This window comes from Calypte anna, chromosome 18 (assembly GCF_003957555.1).
Source record: "Calypte anna isolate BGI_N300 chromosome 18, bCalAnn1_v1.p, whole genome shotgun sequence".
In the NCBI taxonomy this organism is placed as follows: domain Eukaryota; kingdom Metazoa; phylum Chordata; class Aves; order Apodiformes; family Trochilidae; genus Calypte; species Calypte anna.
In genome coordinates, this window is record NC_044263.1 from 10,121,955 (window position 1) to 10,134,147 (window position 12,193).

The 12,193-nt window shown below is 55.7% G+C and overlaps 1 protein-coding gene across 1 annotated transcript; it reads left to right on the forward strand.

Annotated features, from left to right (window-relative positions):
• Window positions 1–6,684: 6,684 nt before the first annotated feature.
• Window positions 6,685–10,407, forward strand: QPRT (quinolinate phosphoribosyltransferase). The gene is made up of 4 exons (XM_030461912.1): window positions 6,685–6,742; window positions 7,283–7,854; window positions 9,334–9,465; window positions 9,576–10,407. The coding sequence occupies exons 2-4, from the start codon at window positions 7,288–7,290 to the stop codon at window positions 9,783–9,785; spliced, it is 909 nt and encodes a 302-aa protein (XP_030317772.1). The 5' UTR covers window positions 6,685–6,742; window positions 7,283–7,287; the 3' UTR covers window positions 9,786–10,407.
• The last annotated feature ends 1,786 nt before the right edge of the window (window positions 10,408–12,193 follow it).

Consider the following 12,193-nt stretch of genomic DNA (forward strand, 5'->3'; position numbering starts at 1 on the left):
GGAAGATGCCAGAGATACTCACACCCCCTGAGATCTCAAGATGATATAAAAGAGATGTGGGCCAGCAAGAGCAGATCTGGGGCAACCAAGCATCTCCCCAGCTTCAGCTGGCTGGCTGCCAGCCCCCAGGCCAGGTGGATATTCCAGTTTGCCATGCCTTGAATGCTCTGTGAAGTCAGAAACTATGAGCTCAGGGATCTATACATAGGCACTGGCAAAACGAGCCTGCCTCCCTTTGCTGCTCTGACCACACCAAAATCAAAGGGGTTTGGGCAGATCGCAGACCCAGCTCTGTCAGCAGTTTCACTCTTCCCCAGGTATGGATTTTCTTGGGGGTTTTGCCCCCTTTTGACACGTGGTAGCATCTTTCCTGAGTGACAGGATCAAGTCTGCTGGTGCTTGTAGGAGAAATAACCAGGTTCAGGGGCAGAGAAAAGTCCCTAAATGCTGCTTGTTTGGGGTTTCTTTCTGGTTGGCTTTGTTTTTTGGTTTGTTTTATTTTTGTTGGGTTTTGGTTTTGTGGGGGTTTTTTTGTGGGTTTTCTGTTTGTTTGTTTGTTTCTGGAGCTTTGAAAAGTGCTGCTCATGGGATGTGTTTCAGCCCAAGTTGGGGTTAGGGCTCTAGGATCCTTTTTTTCCAAGCAAAAAGGTGGCACAAGGCTCAGCTCCAGGGACCACAGGTGAAACTCCCTTTGTTCTGGGCTCAGTGGTTTCCAGTGAACAAGGGACACTTCTGACCCAGAGGTTGACCCATCCCTCACTGCAGGATCGGGGTGGTCAGAATCCCTTCCCTGCAGTGGCTTTTGGGCAGAGCTTTGCAGCCTTTCCCAAGGACAAAAGGATGCTGCAGGGACAGCCCTCATCCCCCATGGCATCACCCAGACTTACTGCTCCCAGTGACCAGGCAGGGAGGAGGGAAACTGCTATGATTTGTGGTTATGTGGAAGTGCTTCTTTCCAGGGAACATTTAAAGCCAGAGGACTGATCTCCATGCCAGACTGGTGCCAGGCAAATATTCACTCTAGGTCTCAATCTTTCCACACCAAATCCATGCTGCTCTCCTCCAAATCCTACCAGATGAAGCAAGGACATTTCCAATGAGCAGAGACATGTCCTCCATCCCTTCACTCAACCATGACCAGGATCCCGGTGAGAAAAATCTTAGATTTATTCAGATATCTTCTTGATGATAAGATTCACCTTCTGCCAGACACAACCCACCCCCAGGACTGCTGGGAGGGCTGAGCCAGGAGAAGTCCTGGCTTTGTAAGTCTGTAAATCAGTGACTGTCAAAGGCTGCAGGAGGGATCCCTGTGCCCAGGTCTCTGTTCTCCTCTCTCAGCACCATCAGGGTCTATGAAGTGCTGGCTGAGCTCCAGGGCAGGTCCAGTTGTGGTGTGGTGGGATGTTGTCCCTCCTGCCTCTCCTCCAGCTCCTTTCCATACTGGGCTGGTTACACCCTGACACCAGTTGCAGCTTTTCCCTGCACCCTACACCCTGGGGCCAGGTCCACCTCTCCCAGGGCAGAGTCCATCCTCCCAAACTCCCCCAGGTTTTTCCTTGGCAATACTCAGCCTGCAAACCTGAGGCTTTCCAGAAGTTTCTGCTCAGCTCGGTCTTCTCCCACCTCTTCTCAGACCTGGATGAAACAAAGGGTGAGCAGTTAGCACTGCTGGAAACGAGAAGGGAAGAGGTAGAGAGGTAAATCCAGGATTGATCCCTGTCTGGGGAAGAAGCTCAGTGCAAGAAAATAATTAACCCGGAGATTGGCCATGCTGGTGGAGAGCCCAAGATTCCTAGAGCATGTCTGAGTTATATCCAGTCCTGTAGCTGGGAAAGATGGACAAGCACAGGGGCACACAAGCCCCTTCAAGTTCTTGGGTGCCCCCCCCACTCATCCATCTTTTCCCATGATTGCTTTTATTGATTTCAGAGTAGCAAAACCTTTTTCTTCTAGATGTCTCCATCCTGTCTGGTAGGTACCTGGCAGGCTGGACACCCATCCCCACGATGCTGATTTAGGCAAGACAGCTCGAAACACGGAGCAGAAGCCTTCCTTCGGCTTTCTGCAGTGCTTTTTCGCCGGGTCCAGGAGGTGGTGCTCTCGGCTGTGCTTTGGCAGCCCTAACGAGGATGTCCGAGGTGGTAAAAGCCTGAGCCCACCTCAGCTGGGAGCTCCAGCCTCCTCTCCACAGAGATGGATGCTATCTGCTCCTCCTCCTGCCCATCAGAAATCCCCAAACCCTTCTCTGATGTCTGCCTTCCCTGGGAGCTTTGGAAAGGGACCTGCACAGCTCCAACCTGGCCTTATCTCCTGCTCCTGGCAACAAACTCTCCCAGGAATGCCTGCTCCAAGCCCTTGGAGCCTTATTCTGACACCAAATCCTGGGGATTTGTCCCATCCAGGCTCCCTACTTTGTGCCTGGGAGGGCTCCTTCCCCCTGGGGGGAGGTTGGAAGTTGGGGAAGTTGGTGTCACCTCTCAAGTTCCAAGTGATAGCACAAGAGGAAACAGCCTCAAGATGCACCAGGGGAGATTTAGGTTGGATATTAGGAACAATTTCTTCCCCCAAAGGGTTGTCAGGGCCTGGCCCAGGCTGCCCAGGGAAGGGCTGGAGTCCCCATCATCCCTGGAGGGGTTTCAAAGCCCTGGGGATGTGGGGATGAGGGACATGGGGCAGGGCTGGGTTATGGTTGGACTTGATGATATCTTTTCTAACCAAAACCATTCAAGGCTTTTTTCCTCCAGAGATGCTTTCCACCAACCAGAATGTCTGCCTCAAGGAAGCAGGGGCATCCCAAATCCATTCCCTTGAGATGAAGAGCATGGCCAAGGCTACACAAACCCCTCAGGACAGGAGGGCAAGATCTGTCCCACATCCCCCTCCTTTGGCTCAGGGCTGCTTCCCCTCATTGCTCCCCATCTCTCTTGCCCTGGTCCCACTTCACATCCCACCTTGGGGTCAAGAATCTGGGGTTCTTTACCAAAATGGGGTGTTCCCTGTGGTTTTAGCTGCTAGGGTGTGTGGCAGGTTGGATTTTTTTTCTCCAGGCATCAGTTCCTGAAGGGCTGAGATTGCAGAGGGGAGGTTACCTTTAATGGGAACAAGTACAGGTCATCTTCTAGCCCTGAAACATCCTGGAGCTGCAGGAAAAGGCTCAAGAAAAGGAGAACTAAATACTCAGTCTGGGTTCATTTAATGATTTTTTTCCAGAGTCTCATGACCATGAAAGGAATGTGGTGTTGTGAGTGGAGAGTTTACATATCCACCACCCAGGATCACTTGGAGGGTCGCTGAGCAGAAAAAAACAAGTGGTGGTGGAGAGGAGGATGCCCTGCACAAAGTGACCCAGGAAACTAGAGGCCTGCCTGGCAGGGTCATGGAACAGATCATCCTCAGTGCAATCACACAGCACCTGCAGGATGAGCAAGGGATCAGACCCAGCCAGCACGGGGTTAGGAAGGGCAGGTCCTGTCTGACCAACCTGAGCTCCTTTTATGATCGGGTGACCCAATGGTGGATGAGGGGAAGGCTGTGGATGTGCTCTGCCTGGACTTCAGCAAGGCCTTTGACACCGTCTCCCACAGCATCCTCCTGAAAAAGCTGTCAGCCCACAGCTTGGACAGGAGCACCCTGTGCTGGGTTAGGAACTGGCTGGAGGGCCGGGCCCAGAGAGTGGTGCTGAACGGGGCTGCATCAAAATGGCGGCTGTGGTGTCCCCCAGGAATCAGTGTTGGGCCCAGTGCTGTTCAATATCTTTATTGATGATTTAGATGAGGGGATTGAGTCCATCATCAGCAAATTCACAGATGGCACCAAGCTGGGGGGGAGTGTGGATCAGCTGGAAGGCAGGAGGGCTCTGCAGAGGGACCTGGACAGACTGGAGAGTTGGGATGATCCCAACGGGATGAGGTTCAACAAGGCCAAGTGCCGGGTCCTGCACTTTGGCCACAACAACCCCATGGGGAGCTCCAGGCTGGGCACAGAGTGGCAGAAAGGGACCTGGGAGTCTGGATTGCCAGGAAGCTGAACAGGAGCCAGCAGTGTGCCCAGGTGGCCAAGAAGGCCAATGGCATCCTGGGCTGGCTCAGGAACAGCGTGGCCAGCAGGTCCAGGGAAGGGATTCTGCCCCTGTGCTCAGCCCTGGGGAGGCCACAGCTTGAGTCCTGTGTCCAGTTCTGGGCCCCTCAGGAAGTTCAGGAAGGAGATTGAGGTGCTGGAGCAGGTCCAGAGAAGAGCAAGGAGGCTGTGAAGGGATCCAGCAGAATTGCTGTGAGGAAGGGCTGAGGGAGCTGGGGTGTTGAGGCTGGAGAAGAGGAGGCTCAGGGGAGACCTCATCACTCTCTACAACTCCCTGAAAGGAGGTTGGAGCCAGGGGGGGGTTGGGCTCTTTTCCCAGGCAACTCTCAGCAAGACAAGAGGGCAGGGTCTCAAGTTGTGCCAGGGGAGGTTTAGGTTGGAGATGAGAAAGAATTTCTTTCTGGAGAGGGTGATCAGGCATTGGAATGGGCTGCCCAGGGAAGTAGTGGATTCTCTGTGTCTGGAGATATTTCAAAAGAGCCTGTGTAGAGAAACAAGACATCCAGGTGCCTCGAGTTGCCTATGAGTGGGTGTGAGTCCACCTGTGCCTGGTTACCAGGGGGCCAATAAAGGTGGGACTCACACCCACAGAGGAAGCTCAGCTCACTCTGGTGTGAGGCAGTGGGGAGGTCAGCAGCTCCTCGAGCCTCAGGAGCAAGAAAGGCTCATCCCGCTACAAGACTGGACGTGGCACTCAGTGCCATGGTCTAGCAACCCCAACAGTGGATCAAGGGTTGGACTTGATGATCTCGGAGGTCCCTTCCAACCCAGCCAATTCTATGACTCTTGGTGGGGAATGTCTCTGGTCTGGGTTTCATTGTGTTTGTATTGGGTTTATGGCAAGGTGCTCGGTGGTTTGGGGTGTACCTGAGCAGTGAATGAAGGGCAGTGCCCAGAGATGGCTGAATGAAGGGCCAGTTCTGGTGAAGGTGTCACCTGAACTATGGGCAGCTGAGCTGCTTTCCCTCACCTCACTATTGCTAGATTCAGTTTTCAGCTCAAAGAAAAAAGGAGAAAATCAGAGCAGAAGGGAAAAGGAGAAAAAATCAGAAGAGCAGGGCAGCATGCAGAGGAAATGCAAACCAAGGAGAGAGTGGAAGAGTGTCAGGGGAAGGTGGAGACAGCAGACTAGAGACACTGTCACTTCCAAGAGGGCATTCAGTCCTCCCCCTTCAGGGCTCCAGCCAGTGCCTCCGGGCTTGGCACCATGACTTGGACATAAAGTCCTGGGTAAAGGACTCGCAGCATCCTGATGTCACCCGGTGTCTCAGGCTCTGTTGTCCCTTCTGAGCATCCACCCATGTTGAGATGTCACAACCAGAGCTGCCAGCACCCACAGCAGCAGTACAGGGGCTCTCCTCCTCACTGGGTGTGAAGGCATCTCACACCTCCTGCCCTGACAAACACTCCTCAATCCACTATGCATGGAAAAAGAGTTCCTTCCCATTATGCTCTCCATAGCAACTGTATCATCTTGCCATGAATAAATTACCTCTGACTTGACATCCCTTCCAGCAATACAGAAAATGCCATTTCTGAGCCACAGCTACCCAGGAGAAACCCTTTCTCTTCATTCCTTAGGTTCATCCCCCATCTTGTTTCTCTTTGAAGGAAACTGTATCTTTTTTGTGGTTTTGTTTTGTTTCCTTTTTTTGTCTTTTAAATCTCTGCCCTCGGAGCCCCTGGAACTGAAGCCTGATGAAAAGCTGACACAGACTTTCCCTTTTGGATTCAGAAGCTCCCAGTGAAGTACAAAACAGTGTCCTTGGTGACAGCCAAATCCTTGAACTCACCTTAGGTTCTGTATTGCCATGGCTGCCAAATCTCTTCCCAGCATCTTTCCCCCAAGTCCCCAAGGGACAAGCTGAAGAGAGAAGATGAGCTTCTGTCCATGGAGAGCATGCAGCTGCATCTTGGTGGGCACAGGTAGCATGGAGATGTTCAAACATGGTGTCTTCATTTGAGTGCCCAGGGGTTTCTGACACTGGGGAGCAGTTTCCATGTGGAACTGTGCTTGGATGTCAGGGAAAGCCCTTCCATCCCTCCAGGAGTCTGCCCAGCCTGAGCTACCTCCCAGGACATCAAAGCACTTTGAATTTTCTCCGGGACAGTGCAGCCGTGGCCCAGGAAAGGAAGCACTTACTAAACAAGTGTGAAGTCCCAGTCCTGCCCAGTTTCTTTGCCCTGGGATAACTCCAGTCTGGCACACCCATCCTCTGGTCCATCCCAGCCTACCTCTTCCCTCTGGATGTCCTCGATGCTGATGGCAAGGCAGGAGAAACCCGCTGATGTGTAAGGTGGGAGAGTCACTGCTTTCCCCCCACATCCCTTTCCTCCCCTGTTACCTTCTCTCTGAGTCACCCAGCACAGCAGGGTTTGGGGTTAACCCCCAGAAAGCCACCCAGGCTGATTGTAGCGATGCCCATTGATGGGGTAGCCCCAGGGCGCTGCTTATTTATTGCCAATACGTTTTTAATTGAATAAATATTTAATTTATTTAATTTTTAATTGCCATTAAATATCCCCACCTCGGTTACTGGGGGGCAGGGGCATGTGGGGCAGCCAATCACAGCCAGGGGGCAGAGCCACGGGGCCCCACCCCCAGCCAAGACCCCCCCCACTCCCCCTCGGGGTTCAGCTCATTCACCCCCAAGCTCTGCAGGTCAGTGCTGGGACCCCCCCTCCCCATCCGCTGCCCCCAGCCCCATAGCACGGGGGATCCAGACCCATTTGTGGGGCAGGGTGGGGCTGGGAGATGTGGCCGATCCTGGCTGCACTTTGGACCTCCCGGGTCAGGGGTGGGGGGAGGAGGGGAAAAGGGAACCCAGAGGTCCAGGTAAGGGGGGAGGCAGGGATGGGGGGTGGGGGGGAGATGTGGGGTGTGACTGGTGGGGGATGGGGGGGGGGTATGGTCCTGGGGGAGATCTGTGGGGCAGGACCCCCCCACAGGGGCATCTGAGGGGTGGGACTCCATGGGTTGGGCATGGGCAGCTATGGGCAGGATGAACACAGGGGATGTCTGTGGGGAGGACCCACATCTGGGCTGGGAGGTCGATGGGGCAGGATCCCCCTGCAGGGGCTGCCTATAGGGCAAGACCCACCCGTGGGGTGGTCTCTGGGGCAAGCCCATGTTTTCATGGTGCCCCAAAACCCCTGGTGCCCCTCTGGCCCCTCTTCCTACCCCTCTCTCTGCTCCCCACAGGTCCCATGGCCACCTCCCGCCTGGACCCCTGGTCCTTCCTCCCCCCACACCAACTCCAGGCCATGGCTCGGGCTTGGTTGGATGAAGACGCCCCAACCTTTGATCCCACCTCGGGGATCATCGGTCGGGCCCCTCTCCTGGCCCACCTCCTCTGCAGCTCCCCGGGGGTCCTGGCGGGTTCCCCCTTGGCCGAGGCCGTTTTCGGGGTGACAGGGTGTGAGGTGACCTGGCGGGTGGCAGAAGGGTCCCCGTTGCCCCCCCAGAGGACGGTGGTGGCCGAGGTCGAAGGTCCTGGGGCTTCTTTGCTCTTGGCCGAGAGAGTGGCCTTAAATGTCCTGGGGCGCTGCAGCGGGGTGGCCACGGTGGCCGCAAAGGCTGTTTTGGTAGCCCAAGGGGTGCAGTGGGGGGGGGTGATAGCCGGGACCCGTAAAACCACCCCTGGCTTCCGACTGGCTGAGAAATACGCCCTGGAAGTTGGGGGGGCAGACCCCCACCGCCATGTTTTGGGGGGGGGAGGACTGCTGCTGCTGAAGGACAATCACCTGGCGGCTGCCCGAGCCCCCCTTGAGCAGGTGGGGGGGACCCCAGTTTGGGGGACCCTAACTTTGGTGGGAGACATCATTTGGGGGGGGGGAGGAAGGAGGTGAAGTCTTGGGGAGGAGGGGCAATGGGGGTACATCAGTTTGGGGGGCACCCTCATTTGTGAGTGGTGGGGAATGGGGGGGCAGTATGGGGGCTACAGGGGAGAGACCCCATTGGGGGGGTAATGGAGGGCGTTTTGGGGAAACACACCTTATTTTGTGGGGAGGAATGTGTGGACCCCACTGGTGGAGGAAGGGGAGGTCATTCTGGAGGGGGAGACATCCCAGTTGAGGGGGGAAACTCCATAGTGATGGCGTGGGGGGATCTATCTGGGGGGGGAAGGTGCAACGGGATAATTTATTCCCATCATTTGGGAGGAGTGGGGAATGGGAGGGGCACCCAAGGAGGTTATGGGGGGGGGACACCCGATTTGGAGCAGGCAGTGGTGGATGGCCAGTTTTGGGGGGAGCCAAAGTTTTGGGGGAGAATCAGAGAGTGAACCCACTGGGGAAGTGGACCCCAGTTTGGGGGGAAGGGGAAGAGGGGCAAAGGGAAGGTGTCGTGGGGAAACAATTTGGGGTGAGGAACCCTTATTTCAGGGGTGGACAATAGGGGGGGATGAGGGGGCATTTGGGGAGGCAATGGGGGGACCCATTTGGGAGGCTGTGGGGGAGCATTCCAATGTTGTGGGAGTGATTGGGGGAACCAAATTCAGGGTGGGCAATGGGTGAAGGGGCAGCCCTATTTGGGGGGATGGGGATAAGGGGGAGGTGATGGGGGTCCCAAAAATTGGGGTAACCTGGGAGGGACCCATTTGGGGAAAGACATTGGGGGGGTTTGGGGAGGGGAATGTGGGGAGTGCAATTTTCTTTTTTGGGGGGGGGATTGATGTGGAGCTTATTTGGGTGGGGGCTCGGGGGGGGCTGGTACAGCAGCTGTCAGGGTGGGGGCACAGCACTTTTGGGGAGCAATGGGGACGGAGCCCTCTTTGAGGGGAGCAGTGGGGACTCAATGGGGGGGGTCAGTAGCAGTGGTCAGTGGGGGTACCCCAATTTTGGATGTCAAGGTATGGGTGGTTCAGCGGGGGTGACATCATTTAGGGGGTGCTGGGTGGGGGGGGTCACCATTTTAGGGGTCATTGGGGTAACCCCGATTTTGGGAGTCAAGGGGGGATTTTGGGTGGGGGGGAGACAGGAGGTTCACCATTTGGGGGGGATCACTGGAGTTTCAATGGGGAACGCCATTTTGGGGGTTCTGGGAGAGGTGATGTCATTTTGGAAGGAAATTGGGATGATTCAGTGGGGAGGGGACCCTAATTTTAGGGACCTGGGGGTCAAGAGGGGAGGGGTGTGCCACCATTTTGGGGTTGCTGGGAGAGGGCGATGCCATTTTGGGGCTCTCTGGGGAGGGGTCAAGAGGTCCCCCCCATTTCAAGTGACCCCCATGGGGACACCCCTCATTGTCCCCAGGTGGTGGAGGTGGCCCGGCGGGCAGGGGGCTTCACCCGCCGGCTGGGGGTGGAATGCAGCACCCAGGGGGAGGCCATGGCAGCGGCTGGGGCCGGCGCTGACATCGTCCTCCTGGATAACTTCACCCCCCAGGTCTGAGCTCTGACCCCTAAGTGTGGAGCTGGGGGGGATGGGTTGGTGAGGGGGGGGGGGCATTAGCTGGGGGGCAGCCTCATTAAACACACCCCACAACCCCCCCACAGGAGCTCCACGCCACAGCTGCGGTGGTCAAGGCCGCACACCCCCGGGTGACCGTGGAGGCCAGCGGTGGGATCAACCTGGAGACTCTGCCTCTCTTTTTGGGGCCCCACATTGATGTCATCTCCATGGGGTGTCTGACCCACAGCGCCCCGGCTCTCGACTTCTCCCTTCGTGTCCTGAGCCCTGGGGAAGGGGATGCGGGGACACACTGAGGTCACAAATGGCCCCCCTGGGGGTCACTGGAGCTTGGTGAGACCCCAGGTCCACTTCTAGAAGGACCCCAGGAACCTTCCTCTCCATCCTGAGGAACCCACAGCTCCACCCCATGTCCAAGAGAACACCAAAATCAACCCTGGGTTTCAGTGGGATCCCAGCCCCACATCCAGGAGGAGTCCAGGAATCTCTATCCTAGGGATCCCCTGATCCATCCCACCAGAAAGGGATCCCAAAATTCACCCTGGGGTTCACTAAGGCTTGCTGGGACCCTAGCCCCCCCCATCCAGGATACCCCAGAAATCCCCCCTGGGGACACCCAAACCACCCTCACTACACCGTTGTACTCCTCCCACCCCCAAAAAACACCTCCCTGACTTCTCCCTCTTGTGTATCCCCCCAAGTTTGGGCCCCTTTGCAAAGAAACATGACAAATACTCCCATGAGCTTGTGTGCAAAAAAAGAACATGACAGGGGGCCCAGGCATCTGGGATGACATCCTGGAGAGGGGGGTCTTGGGGGGTCCAAGAAGGGTTTTAATAGGAACAGGGACAAATTGTGGGAATCAAGAACTTCTGATATCACCTTTGGCCAACCCAACCCATGCCAGCCCCCTCCTCAACCCCCACCTACCCCAACCATCACTGTCCCCCCAACCACACAGCCCCCGTTTCGTCACCACCATTTCACCATCATCCCTCACTCAACCCACCCACCCATCAAATACCCACCATCTCACCACCACTTCTCACCCAACTTCCATTTTCCTATCATATCCCCCCCCCCAGACCTCACCCACCCTCCCACCACCACCCCTGCCATCACCCCCAGCCAGCTCCCTGCCACCTCCATGTCACCTTTGGTTTAGGGGGATGGGGGGAGGACAGGAACAGGGGTGGGGGTGAGGGGATGAGCTGGGCAAGATGGTGCCCAAAGGCCCAAGCTTTGGTCACAGGACACTGAGAGTGAAGAGATGAAATGTATTATTATTGATTTTATCATTCTTATTTATGAGGAAAGAGATGAACTGGGAGAGGAATGGATCTGCTCAGGGGGGGATCACTCAGAGCTGCCCTTCAGCAGCTTCTGGGGCTTGTTCCAACTCCAGAGCTGCTTTTCCATTGGTCCTTCCCCCCCAGCGTGGTCTCTTTGCAGTCATCCCTGCCATGACCTCCTCCTTGGGAAATCTGGGGGGGACCTGGAGCTGTGAGCAGCCCAAACCTGCTGGGGTTCACTCCTTCCCCCCACAGCTTCTCCCACCCTGCTCCGTCCTTCACCCTGACCAAAGGGTTTGCTGGAGCTCCTGGAGGAGCTGCCCAGCCACTTGTCCCCAAGGGCAACACGGGGACAGCTCAAATGACTGGGGGCAGGATGATCAGGTGAGCAAGGACAGAGAGATCAGGAGAGGAGGTGCTCTCAGGGTGAAGGAACCCATCCCTCTAGGGGATGGATCAGTGGGGTGAGCCCTGGTGGGGGGCAGTCCCAGGAGAGTCTGGTGAGGGTGATGCTGTGGGGAGAGCCAAAAGAAGAAGCCTCATGGTCACAGGTCCTCCATGCCATGCCAAGCTGAACCATCCCACAAGCTGCTCCGAGGGCAGCAGGGCTGGACACACAACACCCAGGAGATGCCTGCAGGGTGTTGAGAGCAATAGGATGAGACAGCCCCTGGCTGAACTGACGAGGGCTGGTCTTGTACTGAGAGATGAGGGGGATCAGGCTGGGGATGGGAAGGGTGAGGGCAGCCCTGGTGGCAATGATGGTGCAGAAAGAGGACAGCTGGCAGAATGAGAGTGCAGGGCTGCAGAACAACTGATTGCAGTTGGCTGAGGTTCTGCTGGGACTGTCCTGTAGGACAAATCAGCTGTGAGTATCTCCTGGATCTCAGAATCACAGAATCATAGAACTGTCTTGCTTGGAAATGACCTTACAAACCATCAAGTCCAACCATTAATCCAGCACTGCCAAGGCCACTGCCAAGCCATGGGCCTCAGCACGACATCTACACAGCTTTAAAAGACCATCAGAAGTTTTCAGTGGTCACTCTTTGCATGTGTTTGCCAGTCCCATTCCTTCAGAGTTTGGGAGCCCTATTGAGCAGGAGTGGGAGAGTGGCTGCTGAGGGGTGGGATATTGGTGGGTTTTGGTAAAATGCAAACCCACAGCCCAATTGTTGGTTGAGTTTTGAGTAGGGTTCAACATGAGGGATTTGGCCAGCAAAAGTTTTCAGTGCTCACTCTTTGCATTGTTTTTGCCAGGCCCGTTCATACAAAGTTCTGGGGCCATACTGAGCAAGAGTGGGAGAGTGAGCTACCCCTAGTGAAACAGGCTGGCTTTTGAGTTAAAAGAAAAAAAAAAGTAGTGCATAGCTATCAAAGCTGAGTACAGGACAAAGCTAGCCCGGCTCCTG